Raw genomic sequence first — 21159 nt, forward strand, 5'->3', positions numbered from 1 at the left:
CATTTCCTTTTAACCATCTTATCCTTGAATTATGTTTCCAATATATCTCTTCTTGCTTGTATCTTTCCTCTAATATTCTTGTGAGGGAAATTTCTTTGTCTGCTACTTCTGCAATTCATCAATTGTTGATAAATTACCCTATTGGAGTAACACCCATTCCTTTTCTAGGGTGTGTTTCTCTTGGAACATATTTCCAAATTATTCTCTATTCCATTTTTCGAGTAGAAGTTTTATTTTCTTGAGATTTTGTTGAAAGACAAACATTTTCAATCCCTCAATGGGGCTCATGTTTTGCCGCCATTCATGGATTTTTCCTGTTACGTTGGCATCTGTAAGCCATAATATTTCAAATCCAAGTGGACATTTTAAAGGTTTTCTTAAAGTCACCCATGAGAGACAAATTGGCCAATGATCTAAGTCAACCGATAAGAAGAATCTTTGATGTTAGTTCATCCCCACAAGTGGAAATTTTCTTAGACAAAGAAATGATCTAGTCAAGAAGAGATATGTGCTTTTCCTCCTCATCTGTTATTCCAAGTGAAGAGTCCATTTGTGGCTTTCATGTCCACCGTGTCATTGTCCTCAATGAAGCTTTGAAGGTCCTTTGATTCAAGCTCCAAGGTGATGTCATCCCCCTTTCTGTTCACTCAAAGAGGTTAAAAACACCTCCTATAATGCATTTGTGCTTGTCAATTCTCGTTTGAAGAGAATGGAGATGCTTGCACATTTACTACTTTAGTGTTGGAAGTCTGAGGCGATAAACATTAGAAAGAAAGGAATTCATATTTATGCCTAATAGATGAAAAGAGATAGAGAGAATAAAGGTTTCTTGAGATAAGCTTGCAATGTTAATCTAAAATGGGTCCCATGTTTTTTTTCCAAGGAAGGGCAGTGGGCAATTATGGAGAGTGCAGACGGCAGAGAAGGGCAGTGCAGCAGTGTAAGAAAGGCCGATAGGTGAAAGGAAGTGGTTACGAGTGGAGGTATAAGGGAAAGCTTGCAGGGAGTATCCTTGAAACGAGAAACGAAGGAAAGGAAAAGGAGTTAAACAGAGCAGAAAGAATCGAACAGAGTCTACCTACAGGATTAAAGAGAATACAGTGTAAACGCGCAGAGAACAGAATGAAGAGGAATGCAGCACCGGAATGTAGGGATGAAGGACCCTCGCGATCAGGAGGCATCAAGCGAGAATATTGGGAGGGGGAGGAGCAGACCAAGGCGAACATAAAGGAAGTATATGACCTGGAACAAGAATGCCAACCGTGGATAAGGAAGAGCGAAAGAGGGAAAGCGAGGATTATGGAGGATAACCGAACAGTAAATGAGGCCAAAAAAGTTAAGGAGAGTAGAGACCGAGTAGAGGAAGAAGGCTGGAGTTCGACCGATAGCACGGCTGGACAGGGAAGTAAGGCAAGAGAATATAGGGGAAGAGGAACAGGACATGGAAGGGGCCGCAGAGGGAGAGGAGGTCGACGGCAAGTTAGCAACCAGGAACAGGGCCGCCCCAGACCAGGAGCATACAAACACGCGAGGAAAACAATGGAATGCCAAGTGAGGTATGTTGAGAGAGCTTATAGCCAAAACACGCATGCAGACATTAGGAGAATAATTCAGAACCTGGAAAAGGAAGCAAAACACAGGAGCAGTCAGAATCGAAGATGGAGGATTGGGAATATCTACTGCCTGACCTTGGTAATACTAGAGGACGCATGTCTCTCTATAAATAGGCCCTTCATGTTTACTGGGTCATGAAACAACTGTTAGCAAAGGCCATGGATCAGGTGGCGATGGAGATGGCGGAACTAGCCCAAGGTATTCCTAATCTCAAGAAGGAGATGAACAACATTCAAATTACTCTGATGATGCAAGATGGAAAGTTGGATGAGATACAGCAGCAGATAGAGAAGCTGACCCATGAAGCCAAAGAGGAGAAGCACCAACCTAGTGCAATGGAAGAATGATCAGCCAAGATATGTTTTTTGTCTCCTTAGCTAGGAAGCCAAATAGTTTTTCTTATCTCCGTTTTATTTTTAAGAATGCAACTAGCAGAAAGTGATGGCATCTTTGAAAGTTTAGTATATATAGCATGGGCAAATAGACTAAGTAGATATTATTTTTGGATGGCTATTAAAAACTATAGGTGGCCAACTGACCCAGTTTCCCTTCACGAGAGTTGAGGCCACCACTTGAATTTACTGGTTTTTAACTTGTCTTAATAGAAATGGTTCCACCTTAGCTTATATATATATATATATATATATATATATATATATATATATATATATATATATATATATATATATATTATTTAAAAAAAAAATTTAACTTTTCCCGCCCCCCGGCCACCCGTGGTGGCACGGCGGTGGGAGGAGGGTCCTACACACAGGCCCTCCGCCCACCTTCGCGCCACCACGGGTGGCCGAGGGGCGGGCGTATGATTCTAGTGGCGCGACGGTGGGTAGAGGGTCCTACGCACAGGCCCTCTACCCACTGCCGCACCACCACAGGCGGCTGGGGGCCCCGGCTGCCTGTTGTGGCGCAATGGTGGGTGGAGGAGCTCTGCGTGTAGGACCCTCCACCCACTGCCATGCCACCACGAGCAGTCGGGGGCCGGGCAGGCACTCCGCCCACCGTCGCGCCATCACGGGCAACCGGGGGGCGGGAAAAGTTAATTTTTTTTAATACTTTTTTTTATATATAAATAACAATTATGAATTGTAAAATTTTAAATTAAAATTTTTTAATTATATAATTTTTTTAAATAATAATGATAAATTTTAAAATTTTTAATTATAAATTATAAATTTTTAATCGTATAATTTTTTTTTAAATAATAATTATAAATTTTAAAATAAAATCAAAATTGAAATTTTAAATAATTTTTTAAAATTCTTTAATCTTAAATTAAAAATTTTAATTCGTTTGAAAAAAATTTAAGAATTTTTTAATGAATTTTTTTTTTAAATAAGAAAAAAAATTGTTTAAAAAAAATTAATAAAAATATTTTTTTAATAAAAAAAATTGTTCAAACAAATAATTTTAATTTTAATTTTTTTTTAATATTATTTTGGTTTTTTTTTTAGATTTTCATAATTTTTTTGCTTCTTTTTCTTTTCTTCTTCTTCTTCTTTTTTCTTTTTTCTTTTTTCTTTTTCTTTCTTTTTTTTTTATTTATTTTTTAATTTGGGTTAAGTGAACTATTCAAAAATCATGAGAAATTAGTCACTTTACGACTACCTCTCATGGAAATGGTCATACTTTGAATGACTTACTTAACGCAGTTGAATCCCAAAAATGATATCTAATATAATGCACTGCGAAAATCCCCCATACTTAAAATCAATTTTACTAGTTTTTTAATTTTTTTCGTTAGTATTATTATTATTTAACTAGTTTCTTTTTCTTTTTATTTTTATTTTTTTCTTGTTTTTGCTAATGTTTTTTTCAATTTCTCTATTTTTACTTAATTTTATATATCTATTTTTATTTTTTTTTGCCCCAAATTCTTTTATGGTTTATGAGATAGTTTTTTTTTAACATTTTTTATTTTTTAATCTTAATTTTAGTAGTTTTTTTTTTTTTTTTTTTTTTTTTTTTTTTTTACCTAATTAATTTTTAGTTTATTTTAAATGTTATTTTTGTTTTTGCCAAAAAAAATTTATGGTTTAGAATATATATATATATATATATATATATATATATATATATAACTATAACTATTTATTTGTTTATAATGTTTTTTTTTTATTAATTTTGTTATTTTACATTTTTATGAATTTGAATTTATGTTATGTTATTTTCTTTTATTCTTTTTTTTTTCTTTTTTTTGTTTGTTTGTTTGTTTTTTTTTTAATTTTAATGTTTTTATAGGGTCATGATAAAATATTTGACGCCATTATTTCGAAATGTTGAAATTTTACTTTTGGAAGAAAAAATAAAAATAAAAATAAAAAAATGGGTGTTTTCCCAATGTTAACACTTTTCATTTTGAGGGTGTTTTTTGAGCAATTTTTGCGCAAAAATTTAGTTTTCACTGCCATTTTTAAAACATGTTGACAATTTATCCCAAACAACAAAACAATTAAATAAAAAATAAAAAAATGGTGTTATTCCAACATCAACACTTTTCATTTTTAACATTGTTTTTGATGTTTTTTCGAGGTTTTTTGGCCAGAGTTCCCGTTTTGAGTTTATAGTTCCCGTTTCAAAGTTTACATTGTTCAAAGTAAAGATTATGCGCTTTATTAGAAGCCAAATGAAAGTCGATACCTTCGACCATAAGCCTAAGGACCATAGCTTCTTCCAGAATAAGTCTAGGTCATCTTGTGGTGTTTGGCGAGTTAGGTGATAAACTTCTTTTACTGTGAAAGCTCCTAGATTTTCATAGCCCCATCACAAGATGTCCAATATTGCATTTTTCCTTATGGTTTTGCACTCATTTCGGGCCACATGATTTTAGTCTTCCATGTGTCCCTCTCCCTTTTAGAGCATTGGGAGATGCCATTTTTGGATTTCGGTGTTGTCATCCACTAATCAATAGTGGTGGACTTGAATTCGCCTTGGATCTTTAAGCATTGTCTTCGCTTAAGGGGAGTTGGACGTTGCTGACAAGGCTAGGAATTTGTTGCCATGAATCCTCCCAAAATATTGTTGATTTTCCATCATGGCTTTTCCAAAAGCTATACACCTGGCCAATGTGTTTGTTGTGGCTTGCAAGGTACCAGATTAGGAATCCCTTGATTGATAAAGATAATCACATAAAGCCCTGCTTTACTGACTCATTTGCATACTTCATGTGCCATAGGTGTGCCTAGGACTTTGATGTGTATTTAACCCACCTCCACCATATTTTTGCTCTCAATACCATGCTGAAAATTTTTGGATCTTGTAAACCAAGGCCTCCCTTTGCTTTTGATAGATTAAGGGTGTCCCATTTGACTAACGACCATTTTTCTTAAGATGATTGCCTCCCAATAAGAAAGTTCTTCACAAATTTTTTATGTTTCTCAAGACCCACTTGGGTGCGGCTAGGACTAAGAAAATATATATCAACATGGATTGGAGCACGAATTTGAGAACAACATGACGACCAACTATGTTCAGAGAGAAAAAAGTCTAGCTTTCCAGTTTTCTGTTGAATGTGTCCACGTGTTCCCACCAGGAGGAATGCTTTATGATCATGTTAGTTAAGGGTGCACCCAAGTATTTGGAGGGAAGGGAAATAGTGGAGAAACCAAGAATTTTGGTGAATATTTCTTTGAGTAATAAGAGGGTTATTAAAGAAGAATACCTTCGACTTTTCCAAATTGATAGTGGTACCCGAGGCTTCCGAGAAAAGCTTTAAGGTCTATTTAAAAATTTTGTTTTTCTTAACCGATGGGTGGTTTGGGAGAATGGTATTATCAACAAATTGCTAATGACTCAAAGGGATGTCATCATGGAGAGCTAGGCCTTTCAAATTGCCCTTATGCAAGGATTCTTTGATAGTTCTTCCTAGCCCTTCTGCCATGAGAATAAAGAGGAAGAATAAGAGAAGGGGGTCTCCTTGCTGAATGCTTCGAGAGGCTTTGAAAGTGTTAGAGGAGGAGCCATTAACTAAGATTGAGAAGAAGGTTGTGAAAACTAGAGACATGACCTTTGAGAGTATCAGAGGGGGAACCATTAAAACTAATATTGTGAATAAGGTTGTGAAAACGTAGACATGGCCCATTGGGTCCATTTAGCATTAAAGCCAAAGTTTATAGGCCCAGCTTAATTTGTGAAAGGCTTTGGAGAGATCTAGCTTAAGTAACATGCTCAATTTCTTCAGGATTTTTGAGGGAGTGAATGGTTTATTGTGCCAAAATAATTCCATCATAAATTTTCCAACCTTCCACATATCCAGTTTGCTAAGGAGAAATGAGGATGGATAGGATGGGCTTGAGGAGATTGGTTACCACTTTGGTGATGATTTTATAAATGACATCGAAAAGTGTGATGGGTCAGAATTACTAGTTAAAGCAACATTGTCCTCCTTTGGCACCAATGCTAGGCATTGAATGTAAAGAAAATGGACCAATTGGCTCTTGAGTCTTTGATGATGTTCAAGATATCATAGTTGAGAAAGTGCCAACATTGCCTAAAGAATGCAACAGTGAATCCATCCGATCTAGGGGCTTTCCCATCCACTATTTGATGAATGACCTCATTGACTTATGATGTGCTAATGAGCCTAATGAGTGTCATGTTGTGCATTGCTTGTAACCAGCTTGAGGATGTTGGTCTTGATTTTGCAAGTGGCTTCACTACATTGAAGCCAAGGATCAAATAGCAGATCCATGTACAAGACCACAAGTACTTCTTAAATGTCCTCTTGTTTCACTACATTTTTTCCATTCTCATATTGTAAAATTGTTCTTATGTTGTGAGATTGATGTTGTATGGGGGGCGATAGTAGAACAATGTGTTGCATTTCCCTTTAACCATCTTATCCTAGAATTATGTTTCCAATATATCTCTTCTTGCTTGTATCTTTCCTCCAATCTTCTTGTGAGGGAAATTTCTTCGTCTCCTACTTCTGCAATTCATCGATTATTGATCAATTTTCCTATTGGAGTAAAACACCATTTCCTTTTCTAGAGTTTGTTTCTCTTGGAAGATATTTCCAAATTCTTCTCTAATTCATTTTTCCAGTAGAATTTTTATTTGGCTTCACTACATTGAAGCCAAGTATCAAAAAGAGAAAATCCATGTAGAAGACCACAAGTACTTCTTAAATTTCCTCTTATTTCTCCACATTTTTGCCATTCTCATATTGTAAAATTGTGATTATGTTGTGAGATTGATGTTGAATGGGGGAGGGTAGCAAAACAATGTGTTGCATTTCCCTTTAACCATCTTATCCTTGAATTATGTTTCCAATATATCTCTTCTTGCTTGTATCTTTCCTCTAATATTCTTGTGATGGAAATTTCTTTGTCTGCTACTTCCGCAATTCATCAATTGTTGATAAATTTCCCTATTGGAGTAACACCCATTCCTTTTCTAGGGTTTGTTTCTCTTGGAACATATTTCCAAATTATTCTCTATTCCATTTTTCGAGTAGAAGTTTATTTGCTTGAGATTTTGTTGAAAGACAAACATTTTCAATCCCTCAATGGGGCTCATGTTTCGCCGCCATTTATGGAGTTTTCTTGTTATGTTGGCATCTATAAGCCATAATAGTTCAAATCCAAGTGGACATTTTAAAGGTTTTCTTAAAATCACCCATGAGAGACAAATTGGCCAATGATCTAAGTCAATTGATAAGAAGAATCTTTGATGTTATTTCATCCCCACAAGTGGAAATTTTCTTAGACAAAGAAATCATCTAGTCAAGAAAAGATTTGTGCTTTTCCTCCTCATCTGTTATTCCAAGTGAAGAGTCCATTTGTGGCTTTTATGTCTACCGTGTCATTGTCCTCAATGAAGCTTTGAAGGTCCTTTTATTCAAGCTCCAAGGTGATGTCATCCCCCTTTCTGTTCACTCAAAGAGGTTAAAAACACCTCCTATAATGCATTTGTGCTTGTCAATTCTCGTTTGAAGAGAATGGAGATGCTTGCACATTTCCTACTTTAGTGTTGGAAGTCCAGGGCCATAAACATTAGAAAGAAAGGAATTCATATTTGTGCCTAATAGCTGAAAAGAGATAGAGAGAATAAAGGTTTCTTGAGATAAGCTTGCCATGTTAATCTAAAATGGGTCCCATGTTTTCTTTCCAAGGAAAAAGTCGTAATTTTATTAGTGAAAACAAAACTACATGTTGCATTTGCTGAGTATACATAGCATCATCTAGTCCATGGCTCATGATAATTGGGAAAATACAGTGATCAAACTAATATACATTTGTGGAGAAAAGTTAGGCTTTTCTCCCTTTCTTTTTGTCTACCTTATGCCATTCCCCAAGGGACGGCGCCGAAGAGACAAGCACAAGCTGATTTCTAACTTCAAGTCTTGTACTGTCTCTGTTTGAATCTGATGAATGTGTACCTTGTATCCACTGGTATCCATTATGTTTGGTATGTTCGCTGGTCGTACTAGATCATTCTAAGATTCTGGTTCCTGTGTTTTCTGGTTGTTCTCCATGTGAGTGGCTTCTTCCCTTGCTTTATGCTCCTCTTCAAGCTCTGGTGGGGGGGAATTACCAGTCTTTGGTCTATTTCCCACTCTTCTTCTTCCTTCTATAGTGTCTTTCTTGGCTTCAGGGCATATGTTTTGAAGATGCCCTGTTTGCATGCATATTCTACATCTAAAAGTTGTGTTCTCATAATCTAAAAGTTGTCTAATTCCGCTGATTGTGTATGAGTTGAATGCGGTCCGGTAAGACTTTGCTTATATCTACTTCCACACATATATGAGTGTATGTGTAAATCCTTTCCTCCAATCTTTGGGTATCTATCTTTATATATTTCCAAATCATGTTCCCAATACCTGCAAGAACACGATCGTCCCAAAAATAGAGAGGGAGGTTGTGTAGCCAAACACAAACCGACATTATGGAAACAACCATGGTGTTTACATCAAATTCTGGGAACCAAGGTATGATAAATAATCTTGTCGATCCCCAGAACCATGGTCCATCTTTTAGGATGTTCTCTTCCATCCAATGAAGGGAACTTTACAATGAAGTAACATTTGGAGTAGAGGTGTATTTCACAATGCATTGTCCAATTGGTCAAAAACCAGTGAAATAGCTCAATTGGTTTTGGCCAGAAATAGTTGAAACAACATATAAGGGCTTGTGATTCAAATGAAGCACAATGCTCATCTGTTTCTGGGTTGTCTATAGTAAGTTTTGGAATGAGTTCAGTTGCTCCACTATGTACGGGCTAGGGGTAGTACCTGTTGATTTGGTTAATTTAGAAGTTGCGCTTTTTCCCCCTTGTAAGATGTTCTTGAAAGAGATACCTCCATTAATATGCTTATGTTTTGTTTCTGAGCTCTTCTAAGTATTGCTCCACCTCCTCCTGCATTTTTTATTCTATTGGAGGTTGCACCACCACCCCTTAGTCTCAGGGTGAGGATTATGGATGATGTTGATAGGATATGATAATACTTCAAGGATTGGTTATCCTGTAAAGCTCTGCCCCCAAATATTAGATTCTGCATATGTGCAGGGTATCTGACCTTTTACGTGATGAAATGTTTCAGTTGCATCACTCTGCTTGTTATTTACCCAGACTAGTAAAGAAATCCCAGCAATGGTTTTTATAAAGATTTGAAATCTGAGAGGAATTACCACGTTCCAGAGTTGAAGCTCCAATTTGTTTTTGAGGGGCAACTCTATTATTAATATCCTCTTTGTCACATTACTCTTATTGGTGTGATAGAGGGTGTAGGTTGAGGTGGGGGCACCCCATCTGAGCCACATCGTAGCACATGAGCCAGTTCCATCTTGGGATGGTTGATGGAGTAGTGATACAGTGGCAAGGGGCATATTTCTTGTATTCTTCCCGATCTAGTAATTTCTGAGCCCGAAGTACTCAGTAGAGATGCACTCCCATATACATCACTGACATGGGGGTGGTTTGGTCATGTAGGATATCCAACCTCCTCAATAGTGCCAGGAACTTTGTATGTCTTCCACTCTGTGCTCCACCAAATAAGACTTCCCATGTATTTGGCAATAGGATCTATACAGAGGTCATTGAGGGGGACCAGGGCGCAATGGGGTTCCAGGGCTTTGTTCTCTGGTGATGTTGTTGTCACTGCCTTCTTGAATGACATAAATAAAATCCACCAAAGGTATATCCATGCTGCCCTATTCAAAATTTCCCCTCAATGGTAGTCCACCTCATTGTAGAGGTCTCCATATCTAGTGCATTCCAACTCCCATGTGAACATAAGTTTCACGCCGATATGATGGTTCAACATGTATCCTCCCAAAATCTAGAGCTTGCCAAAGATCAGGTGTCTCGAAACCATGGGTGTCATTCGAGTCATCCGAGGGCCAATTCTTGGCACCCCCTCCAAATCCCACTTATCGACACAAGAAATCCTAGCTTCGTTTAGCTACATTTTTTTCTTAACAAAAAAAACAAATGGGTCCCATGTTAAATTCCTAATACCAACCATATTTATTTTCTAATGGAAAATTAATTTATCCTCGACAACTTATTTATTTAGCCAAATAAATATTTATTTATCAAAAAACCAACATAGATCCATCTTAACTCTCGATCTACCAAGCACTTTGACGCCTCTTGCGGCTTGGTAGATCCAAAGTTAATATTGATCTATGGTGCTTTAATTTCACCTTTTAAATAGGCTACATTCCACATGAATGTCATGTGTCAATACCATGGCAAATTTTATTTTTATAAGGTTATTTTATTTATTTTATTTTATTTCGAATAAGTTAAAATGTTTGCATTGAATTACATTACATTAATCTTTTTAGATAAATTTCTTTCGGATTAATCACATCATTAGGATTTGATTGACATTTCAAACCAACTAACTAATGTGGTTGTCTCGAGGATGAACCACATTAGTTGGTTCGAAAAGTGAACCAAATCCTAATGATGTGATTAATCTGAAAGACATTTATTTACAATATGGATCACAAAAGTCTCAGATGTAACATTAATCTTTTTATTTATTTTATTTTTTAATTTAATTTAATTTTTATTTTTATGTAATTTGATTTAGTCAAAATGTTAAACATTACATTACAACATCTCTACCATACTGAGCTAGTGAGCGCCTCTCGGCACAATACAATCAATGGTATTTTTAACTTCTAGAATTAAAACTATGCAAGGGAAATAAACAAGAGAGATCATTCACACATTGCAAAGATGATTAACCAACAAAAATTTTCCGTCATTTCATTATTTGGATCATTTGGGCTTTTTTTATCTACAAATATACAATGAAAAATACAAGTTTAAAACTTGCAACTCACCCAAGTTTGGCCTCAAGTAAATTTGCCTTCAAATGAAATCGGCTTGAAGAACTTGGCCTCCACCAACTCGATTTGTGCCATCCAACAACTAGATATTTTTGGGTTTTTCATTATGGATTAGTGGCAAGGCACAAATCTAATTGTTGAAGGACATACAAGATTGAGTTACATGAAGCCAAATTATTTAGGTGGATTTCATCCTAAAGAAAATTTCCTTAAGGACGATTTAGTAAGTCAAGGTCCAAAATTTTATTTTTTATTTTATATTTGTAAATAAAAAAAATCCAAATGCTCTAAATAACAACAACAAAAAGAACAAGATGTAATCATAAAACAAAGAATAAAACCATAAATATGCCAAGTATAAAGTGTTAATTCAATCATGTAAAAAAAGTCACTAAAATTAATAATAAAATGAAGCAGCAACTTTCCACGGAATTTTCCACCACGGGACAGATGTTGAAAAATGAAGCAAGCGGTAGTCCAAGTTGATTTGTTTCCATGAACTTTCTGGTGGAAAATTTGCATTTTGGATCCAGGCACAACGGGATTGGTGTTAAGCTCGAGTAAGATTAAAACTATGTCGCATGCACCGGTGCAGGAGCTTCATAAGGAAAAGTAAAGAAGGAGAATTTTCGTTATGAAGCTCCTGCACCCGTGCACACGAGATAGTTTTGATCTTGTTCGAGCTTGACAATGATCCCGTTGTGCCTGGATCGAGAGGCGAATTTTCCACCCGAAAGTTCATGGAAACAAATCAACTTGGATTTCTGCTAGCTACTTCATTTTTCAACATCAGGGTGGAAAATTCCGTGGAAAATTGCTGCTTCATTTTATTATTAATTTTAGTGACTTTTTTTACATGATTGAATTAACTCTTTATATTTGACATATTTATGGTTTTATTCTTTGTTTTATGATTACATCTTGTTCTTTTTGTTGTTATTATTTAGAACATTTAGATTTTTTTTATTTACAAATATAAAATAATTATGTAAAAAAAATCACTAAAATTAATAATAAAAATAACAAAACAACATCCCAAACACTAAAATTAATCCACAACAACATCGAAAACCTAATAACAACATTGGTGAATCTTAACCATCCATATACAAAACAACTCTAGAATTACTATTAATCAAAATCTCCACAATAAATGAAAAAAAAAAGAGTATACCTGCAGATACTTTTGATGTTGTTCGAGCTTGACACCGATCCCGTTGTGCCTGGATCGAGAGGCGAATTTTCCACCCGAAAGTTTGTGGAAACAAATCAACTTGACTGTCGCTTGCTACCTCATTTTTCAACATCGGTCCCGCGGTGGAAAATTCCGTGGAAAATCGCTGCTTCATTTTATTATTAATTTTAGTGACTTTTTTTACATGATTGAATTAACTCTTTATATTTGGCATATTTATGATTTTATTCTTTATTTTATGATTACATCTTGTTCTTTTTGTTGTTGTTATTTAGAACATTTAGGTTTTTTTATTTACAAATATAAAATAATTATGTAAAAAAAATCACTAAAATTAATAATAAAAATAACAAAACAACATCCCAAACACTAAAATTAATCCACAACAACATCGAAAACCTAATAACAACATTGGTGAATCTTAACCATCCATATACAAAACAACTCTAGAATTACTATTAATCAAAATCTCCACAATAAAGGAATCATAGGCATGGAAGTATGTAAGTCCCACTGCGGCCGACTGCAATTTTTTTATGGCTTCGTCCAGGGATTGGAGGAATTTGCGCAAAACGAATTAGGAAAAAAATTAAAAGAAATTTGAATAATGTATTTATAGTGCAAACCATTAAAAATATAACAAACTATAATTTCAAGTTGTAACCTAAATTTACAAATATCTAAATTTACACAAATATTCGTCAAATTTTATCAAAATATTGTCGAAATTTCAATCATTTTCAAAACTCGATCACAGAAACGAGCACTCCCGTTAAACAACCAGCTGGAAAACATAACAACAATAGAGAGAACTGGATGCGATCAGAAAACAAGGAATAAAGCCATAGATCTGCCGGATATCAGGAGTAAATTCAATCCGGTAAGGAAAGGTCGCTGAAATTAATCACTAGCCCATAAAGAATGGGGATAACACGACAACATCCAAAACCCTAATACAACACTGGTAAATCCATATAGAAAATACTACCAGAATTGCTATCCATCACAATCTCCACAACAAATTAAGAAAAATCATATAACGATCAGCGTGTAACGCAATACGATCAGCGTGTAACGCAATACGCTGTGAGTATAATATTATAATTGTGTTCTTAGTTTAAAATATATAATGAATAATACTAACCAAAAACCAGTCTTAGGGCATTAAAACCCAAAAAAAAAAAAAAAAACCTTTGACCTATCTCTCCTAAGTAAACCCCTTCAGCTTTGCGAAATATATATTGTATAAAGTCAACTTTGGTGAATGTCTACATACCTCGGAACTCTTTTGGTTTAGAGGAAACTTGAGGTGGCTTCCATGGATGCCCGTGATTGTTACTCTCCACATCACAAGACATTTCTCTAGATTCGGAATGCACGCTAAGTGGGCTTGATTGTGGGGCAAACTCCACAGTTAAGCGCGCTTGAGCCAGAGGAGTTCTGGGATGGGTGACCTCCTGAGGAGTTCTGGGATGGGTGACCTCCTGCACCAGTGCATGCAACATAGTATTGATCTTGTTCGAGCTTGACAGTGATCCCGTTGTGCCTGGATCGAGAGGCGAATTTTCCACCAGAAAGTTTGTGGAAACAAATCAACTTGGATTGCCGCTTGCTACTTCATTTTTCAACATCCGTCCCTTGGTGGAAAATTCCATGGAAAATTGCTGCTTCATTTTATTATTAATTTTAACGACTTTTTTACATGATTGAATTAACTCTTTATATTTGACATATTTACGGTTTTATTCTTTGTTTTATGATTACATCTTGTTCTTTTTGTTGTTATTATTTAGAATATTTAGATTTTTTTATTTACAAATATAAAATAATTATGTAAAAAAAATCACTAAAATTAATAATAAAAATAACAAAACAACATCCCAAACACTAGAATTAATCCACAACAACATCGAAAACCTAATAACAACATTGGTAATCTTAACCATCCATATACAAAACAACTCTAGAATTACTATTAATCAAAATCTCCACAATAAATGAAAAAAAAAGAAAAAAGAGTATACCTGGGGTTCTAAAAGGTGTTCTATGAGTATAATATTATAATTGTGTTCTTAGTTTAAAAATATAAAGAACATTATTGACCATTGAAACATGGGTGGTTGGAAGTTAGTAATTCGTTTAACAAATATTTCTAACCAATTATTTGTTTTTCTCAATTGCCAATTGTTTGTTTTTCTCAATTTGCTATATTATATGTTTACATATACATGATATTTTAAAAATGGACATAATTTAGTTTAACAAGTTATATGATACATGATATTTTAAAAATGGACATAATTTAGTTTAACAAGTTATATGATAATCATGTGAATAAATCTATGAAAAAGCTTAGGAAAAGAATTTCTAGAGTTCAAATTCACTGGAGTTCAAAAAATAGATGTCAGATAGACCAGATCTAAAACACTCAGAAAAGAGAGAAGTAACATATACTACACATCTACAAAACCAGATGTTCAAAAAACTCGACAGAGACATGTCAACACTTGACGTTCAAATCCATTGGAGTTCAAAAAATAGATATCAGATAGACCAGATCTAAAACACTCAAAAAAGAAAGAAGTAACATATACTACACATCTACAAAACCAGATGTTCAAAGCCCAAAAAAAACTTTGACCTATCTCTCCTAACTAAACCCCTTCAGCTTTGCGAAATATATATTGTATAAAGTCAACTTTGGTGAATGTCTACATATGTCCATTCTATGAGTGAGAGAACTTTGGTTTAGAGGAACCTTGAAGTGGCTTCCATGGATGCCCGTGATTGTTACAGAAATTGCTCTTTACTCTCCACATCACAAGACACTTCTTCTCTAGATTCGGAATGCATTTTCGTGAGAACAAATGCCTAGTAGAGGTGGAGAGTAATTGTAAAATCTCTCTGACATGTGCGCTGTTGTAGAATTCGCGTACTGAGCCTGATATGAAACTTAACGAACAAATCCAATCAAAGAAATATAGGCCATCTGCCGCCGAGAACGGCAACGGTTCACACATGGATTTAAGAAATGACCGCCCTAAGAAACGACGGTTAAGGAATCATTGTCATAGTCATATCAAAGTCCGAAAGCTACCATGAAATTGGGGCGAGCCATAGCACCCCATAATGGAAATTAATACTCTGAAATTAAGACTCTGTACCCATGGAATTGAAGGAAGCCACCAATTCAAGACTAAAGCACAAGACAATCTCTCTTTCTTTCTATACACTTACTCAAATAGTACTCGATAGACTGGGAAGTCCATTGATAATTTGTACCATCCATGGTAAATTTTTTGCATTTTTATGCGTTATCTCCTCAACATAATCATGTCAACCAACATTTAACTTTTAGTAGGCCCTCTAGACATTGTTGGATATCTACCACATACTAAACAATGCAATTGATTTTTACTGTCAAACATGACATGGCGTTCTTTGTCACGAAATTTCTGTTTGTAGGAATAAATTCCTAAAAACATGGGAGATTTTTAAAAAGAAATGTTCTAAACAACAAGCTGAAGCATCCTTTGATAAAATGTCTGGAACTCGCAAATATAGCAAATTCATCTGCCAAAGAACTTAACAAAATTAGAGATGTGGGATGAAGAAGTAGCCAACTATAAAACTTAATTTACAAATGAACCGAAACAAATTTGGGGAAGTAGATAGGAAAAACCAGCCAACGATGAAAGCATGTAATTAAATTTTTTGTAAAGATGAGTGCTTGAGATCAAACGGAGAGAAGTTTTCAAAGGAAGAATAAACATCATGGAATTTAAGGTGAGTTTATGAAGTTATTTTCAAAATCCAGAATATTTAAAAGTTCAAAAAAAAAAGCAGACCAGTCTAAGTGACCATCATTACATTGCATAATATTTCATCAACTTTATCAATAAAATCAAATGTCCAAGAATAGGCAAAAAAAAAAGAATAACAATAACTAGAGATAAAGAAAGTACATAGTCCTCGTGAATCAAAAATTAAAATGCTAACCTGCAACTGGGTCAATATGTGGAAAGGTCTAATGATTGAAGAAGGCCCAGATCTTGAATTTCTGTTTTGTCTTGTTCTTCAAGCTCTAGTTCTAGTCTCGGCCCTTCTTTACCTTTTCTTTTTTCTTCCTCAAGTTTACCTCTGTTAAAATCTTCATTCTCACCCTGCAGTTTTTCTTTCTATTTCCGCTCCATAACCCTTCTTTGCCTTCTAGCGATTTCTTCCTCGATCCTCCCGCTATCCTCATCCTCCTCTTCATTTCCTGCTTCTGAAGGCCCTTTCTCCTCCTTCAAAGTGAATAAGTGGATATTTTTCACAGACAAGGAAAACCTATCTCCAATCTGGAGGAACGAGCTTTGGCCCATTTTCAAAAATTCCAAAGAGGATTTATGTTCAAGCTCACCAGAACGAAGTATGCAAATAGGGTTTGGCCCAAAAACCTCAACATAAACCCTGTTAAAACCCCCCTCTACATCAGCAGTATCATTCTCCTTTCGCAATTCAATTAAAACTTGGTGACGAGAAACAATTGGGCCTGTGGAGGCCATAAGTGGACCTCTCCCCAGCTCTTTTCTACAGCCTTCTTCCAGCATTATCAGAGAGCCATCCTCTCCCTGCAACTCCATAATGGCTGTTATGGAGTATTTGTGATCAAACTACACTACTTCTGCTTGGCATCTCGAATGATTATAGTACCGTACAAACTTTGGAGTTTTTTGGGGTCAAGGTGAAATTAAGACTCTGTACCCATGTAGAAAGCGTTAAATGCCCTTTAGTAGCACGGTGCTTATTATTCCCATTTCCTTGACAGTGCCGAAGATTACTTGGATTCGGAAAAATAAATTGCAGAACCCCATAATCAACCAGCGGAAGAACTAAACAAAACTAAAAAGAACCTCGATGCAAACAGAAAACAAGGAATACAGCCTTAGCGAAGACGGATGTGTATGCCTCGAGCACAGATCTGTATGCAGTGAAACACTAGGAGACAGAACGGGGATAAAAAAATGACACTGAAAACCCTAATTAACCCTTCGTAAATCTAAACCATCGATCTTAAAATGACACTGAAAACCTGATAAACCCTTAGGCTTTCTAAACCATTCATCTAGATCGAACTGCTGGAATTGAAGTCCAAGGCATGTATGTTAAATAATCTCAACCCTTTTTTTTTAAATAAGATATAAAAGGAAGATATATTTCACGTGAATACGACTGTTTTTCATAAATCTCGAGCTCAAAAATCACTAGTAACCTGACCAAGTCAAGTTTACCTTATTATTTTAAACTTATATAAAGGAAGATATATTTCACGTGAATGCCACGGTTTTTCATAAACCTCGAGCTCAAAAACCACTAGTAATTTGACCAAGTCAAGTTTACCTTATTATTTTAAACTTATATAAAGGAAGATATATTTCACGTGAATACCACGGTTTTTCATAAACCTCGAGCTCAAAAACCACTAGTAACTTGACTTACCTTCTTATTTTAAACTTATATAAAGGAAGATATATTTCACGTGAATACCACCGTTTTTCATAAACCTCGAGCTCAAAAACCACTAGTAACTTGACCAAGTCAAGTTTACCTTATTATTTTAAACTTATATAAAGGAAGATATATTTCACGTGAATACCACGGTTTTTCATAAACCTCTAGCTCAAAAACCACTAGTTACTTGACCAAGTCAAGTTTACCTTATTATTTTAAACTTATATAAAGGAAGATATATTTCACGTGAATACAACGGTTTTTTATAAACCTCGAGCTCAAAAACCACTTATAACTTGACCAAGTCAAGTTTACGTTATTATTTTCACTTTAAAAGTTCTTTTTATTTTTAAGTAAGGTTATTTTTTTTTTATTTTTTTAAACCCTTTATTTTTATTTATATTTTATTTTGATCCCGTAAAAATGTTTAGAGGACATCACATTATATTACATTACAACATCTCTTCCACATTGGACACAAATCCAAAAAGTATTGACTTATCTATTTTTAATTCCTTTTCTTTTTTGGTAAGATATCCAAAAAGTATTGATTTTTGTTTTTTCAATTTTTTTTGGTAATTAAGTTGAATGACCAAATTAGTGTCTTTTAGTGAATAAAAAAACTATCTATCCACGAGAAGGATTTTTATTTTTTTTTATTTTTTAAATCCAGGAAAAATTGTAATTTTATTAATGAAAACAAAATTACATGTTATAGATGCTTACATGAAAACAAAATTACATGTTGTAGATGCTTACATGCATTCAATCATTCGAAACTCGTGTGAAAAAAAAAACATTAAAAACTACTTCCAAATGGAGGTGACCCTTTTCTCCATTTCTTCTTTTCTACCTTTCATCATTCTCCTTGGAATGAAGTGGTTCTTACAAGTGCTAGTTGGGACCCTTCATTCTTTCCTGGATTTCCCTTATCTGAATCTGAACTTTCGGATAAATGATGATGTTTAGAGGTCCCTCTCTCCTTTGCTTTAGAGATGATCTCATGTTGCAATGTGTGTGTTGGGATACTTGAATCTTCATGATTAACTCCTTCCTTTTCTACGATGTCTATTGTGGGCTTCTTCAGTGATAGGGGGTGTCATTTCTTCATCGTCTTATTCTTCTTCAGGCAGTTGATGTGGGAATTGCTATCCCTTGGGCTGATTTCCTGATTTCTTCTTCCTTCGAGGTGCTTTTTAGGTATGAGGACATGAGATTTGTAAATGTTTGGTTTGTCAGCATATTCGACATCTAAACACCATGTTCTCAAAATCTAGAAATTGTGTCCAACATTGCTTGTTATGTGTTAGGAAAATACGATTCGCAAACCTTTGTTGAGATCCACCTCCACACAAATTTTGGCAAAAGTGTAGATTCGTTCTTTGACTCTTTGTGTGTCTATCTTTATGTATCTCCCTAAGAGGTCCCCAATGCCTTCAAGCACTTTATGGTGCCAAAAATGTAGGGGGGGGTGATGCAATTTATAACCCAAATCGACAGCTTTGATACCACCATTGTATTGGCATCGAAATATGGGAACCACGGGGTGACAAAAAGTCCCACAGAATCACGGGCCCTCTCACAGTATATATTCACCTTCCTCCAATGATGCAAACTTTACTATGAAAAAACCCTTGGAGCGAAGGTGAATCTCACAATTTATTGTCCAAATTGTGAAGATCCAATGGAAAAGATCCATTGGTTTTGGCTAAAAAGCGTTGCACTTGCATATAATTGCTTGAGATTCATAGGTTGTGCATAGATCAGTTGTTTCTTATAGATATACAATCATTTTTGGTATTTGATTCAGTTGCTCCAGTTTATAGGGTCTAGGTATATTGTATCATTATGGTATTGTTGATGCTTCAGATTTCCCTTTGAGGATGTCTTTGAATGAAGGACCTCCGTTTACTGATCCTTGATTCAATTATGTTCCTTTAGGGAGACTAGATCCAGATACTCCCTTTGTTCCCATTTGATTGCTTGGTCTGGGAGAGCCTCCTCGAAGCCTCAAACTTAATATGATGGTGGATGATGGAAGAATGTTATATTCTTGTATTCTCATTTCATCCTGCATGGACTTTTTGCCATAGATCAGGCTTTGTAGGAGCATTGAAATACTTTGCTTCAGTTGGTTGACACTCTCTGAGGCCCGAACCCAAAATAAAATTGATTTTCCTTTTGGGGTTTTAATAAAAAATTGAAAATTTGTCTTGGTTCCCCAATCCAACGCTCATTCATGAGAATCACGCAAGTCATCAGCCATATCAAAATCAGGGAAGGGATCAAAGAGGAGTGGAAGGGGTTGCAATGGAAAAAATGTACACTATTGGATGTCCCAGGCCCCATCCTTTGCTACCTGATCCATCAAAGAAAGCCCCCCATTTCGATTGACCTGAGAGACGTCAAATCAATGTAGGGAAACTCGAGACAGAGAAGATAATTCTTGATCTCGCCAAAGCAAAGGCCGATCTAAAACTTGGAATACTAGATCTGATAGACAATAGGTTGATCTATGCAGGATGCCTCGAAACAACAAGGAAGACTATGGATTTGGCAAAAGCATAGGCCGACATACCACTAGGGAATCTAAATTTTCAAAACGGCGAATCATTGTTGGCAGTTTAATTAGTCGTTTAAAGCTCCTAATATTTAATTATCAACCAGGAATCGTAAAAACAAGTTGCACTACATATTGGGTGAAGATCTAAATGTAGAGTATGTGATTTCCTTCATAATGAATTTCTAAGTGTGGAATCCTAAATACTCATATTAAAAACTCCTTCACCTACTCAAACAATTCAAAAACCCTCTTGTCTAGTTAAGAGAACTCTTCCATCTACTTTAAAGAATCCAATATGTAACACTCAAAAAAATCATACCCAACTTATGAAACTCAATATGTTTATTTGTTCATCAAACCCTACAAAACACCATCCCTTCTCTAAACATGTTTCATTCTTTCAAAGAGACTTATATCAAACACAGGCTTGCTATGAATAATGCAAAAACTGATATGACTCAATTCAGATACTCAAACTACTTATTCTAACTGATAAAATACCTGACGGAATTTAGATCTTCTCCATTTTCACACACAATCAACTTGTCCCAAAATCACTCTCACTCAAATTGTATCTATTATAAAGAAAAATCACTCTCGCTCAAATTGTATCTATTGTAAAGAAAAATCACTCTCATGAAATGCTCATTCGAAATGAAAAATATTCACTCTTACTGAAAATCAAACTGGAAGAATGAAAAGACTCTTTCTATTTGAAATCGAAATTCAAATTGTACCTAGTGGGAACGGGATTATTCTAATTGAATTTGAAACACTCTACTATCAATTTAAGTTATGTTCAATGTAAAACTAAATTACTCTGATTTAAATTGCTGCAGTGACCAATTGAAGACTAAATTACTTCAATTGCAATGCCAATTCAAACCTAGACTAATCCTAATTGAAATCAAATGTTGTAACTACCAATTCAAACTGTATCTAATGGAAAACGAAACTATTCTAATCAAACTCAAAAT

General features: G+C 35.1%; 1 protein-coding gene across 1 annotated transcript; it reads right to left on the bottom strand.

The window, feature by feature from the left end:
* Nucleotides 1–14808: 14808 nt before the first annotated feature.
* On the bottom strand, nucleotides 14809–17231 carry LOC149161144 (uncharacterized). The gene is made up of 2 exons (XM_089436906.1): nucleotides 16126–17231; nucleotides 14809–15699 (listed from the first exon to the last, which is right to left on the bottom strand). Exon 1 carries the CDS (start codon nucleotides 16749–16751, stop codon nucleotides 16305–16307), a length of 447 nt encoding a protein of 148 aa, XP_089293032.1. The 5' UTR covers nucleotides 16752–17231; the 3' UTR covers nucleotides 14809–15699; nucleotides 16126–16304.
* Between the last annotated feature and the right edge of the window lie 3928 nt (nucleotides 17232–21159).

This window comes from Pinus tabuliformis, chromosome 5_2 (assembly GCF_031772625.1).
Source record: "Pinus tabuliformis cultivar Carrire ecotype Pingquan chromosome 5_2, CPIR1, whole genome shotgun sequence".
Lineage (NCBI taxonomy): Eukaryota > Viridiplantae > Streptophyta > Pinopsida > Pinales > Pinaceae > Pinus > Pinus tabuliformis.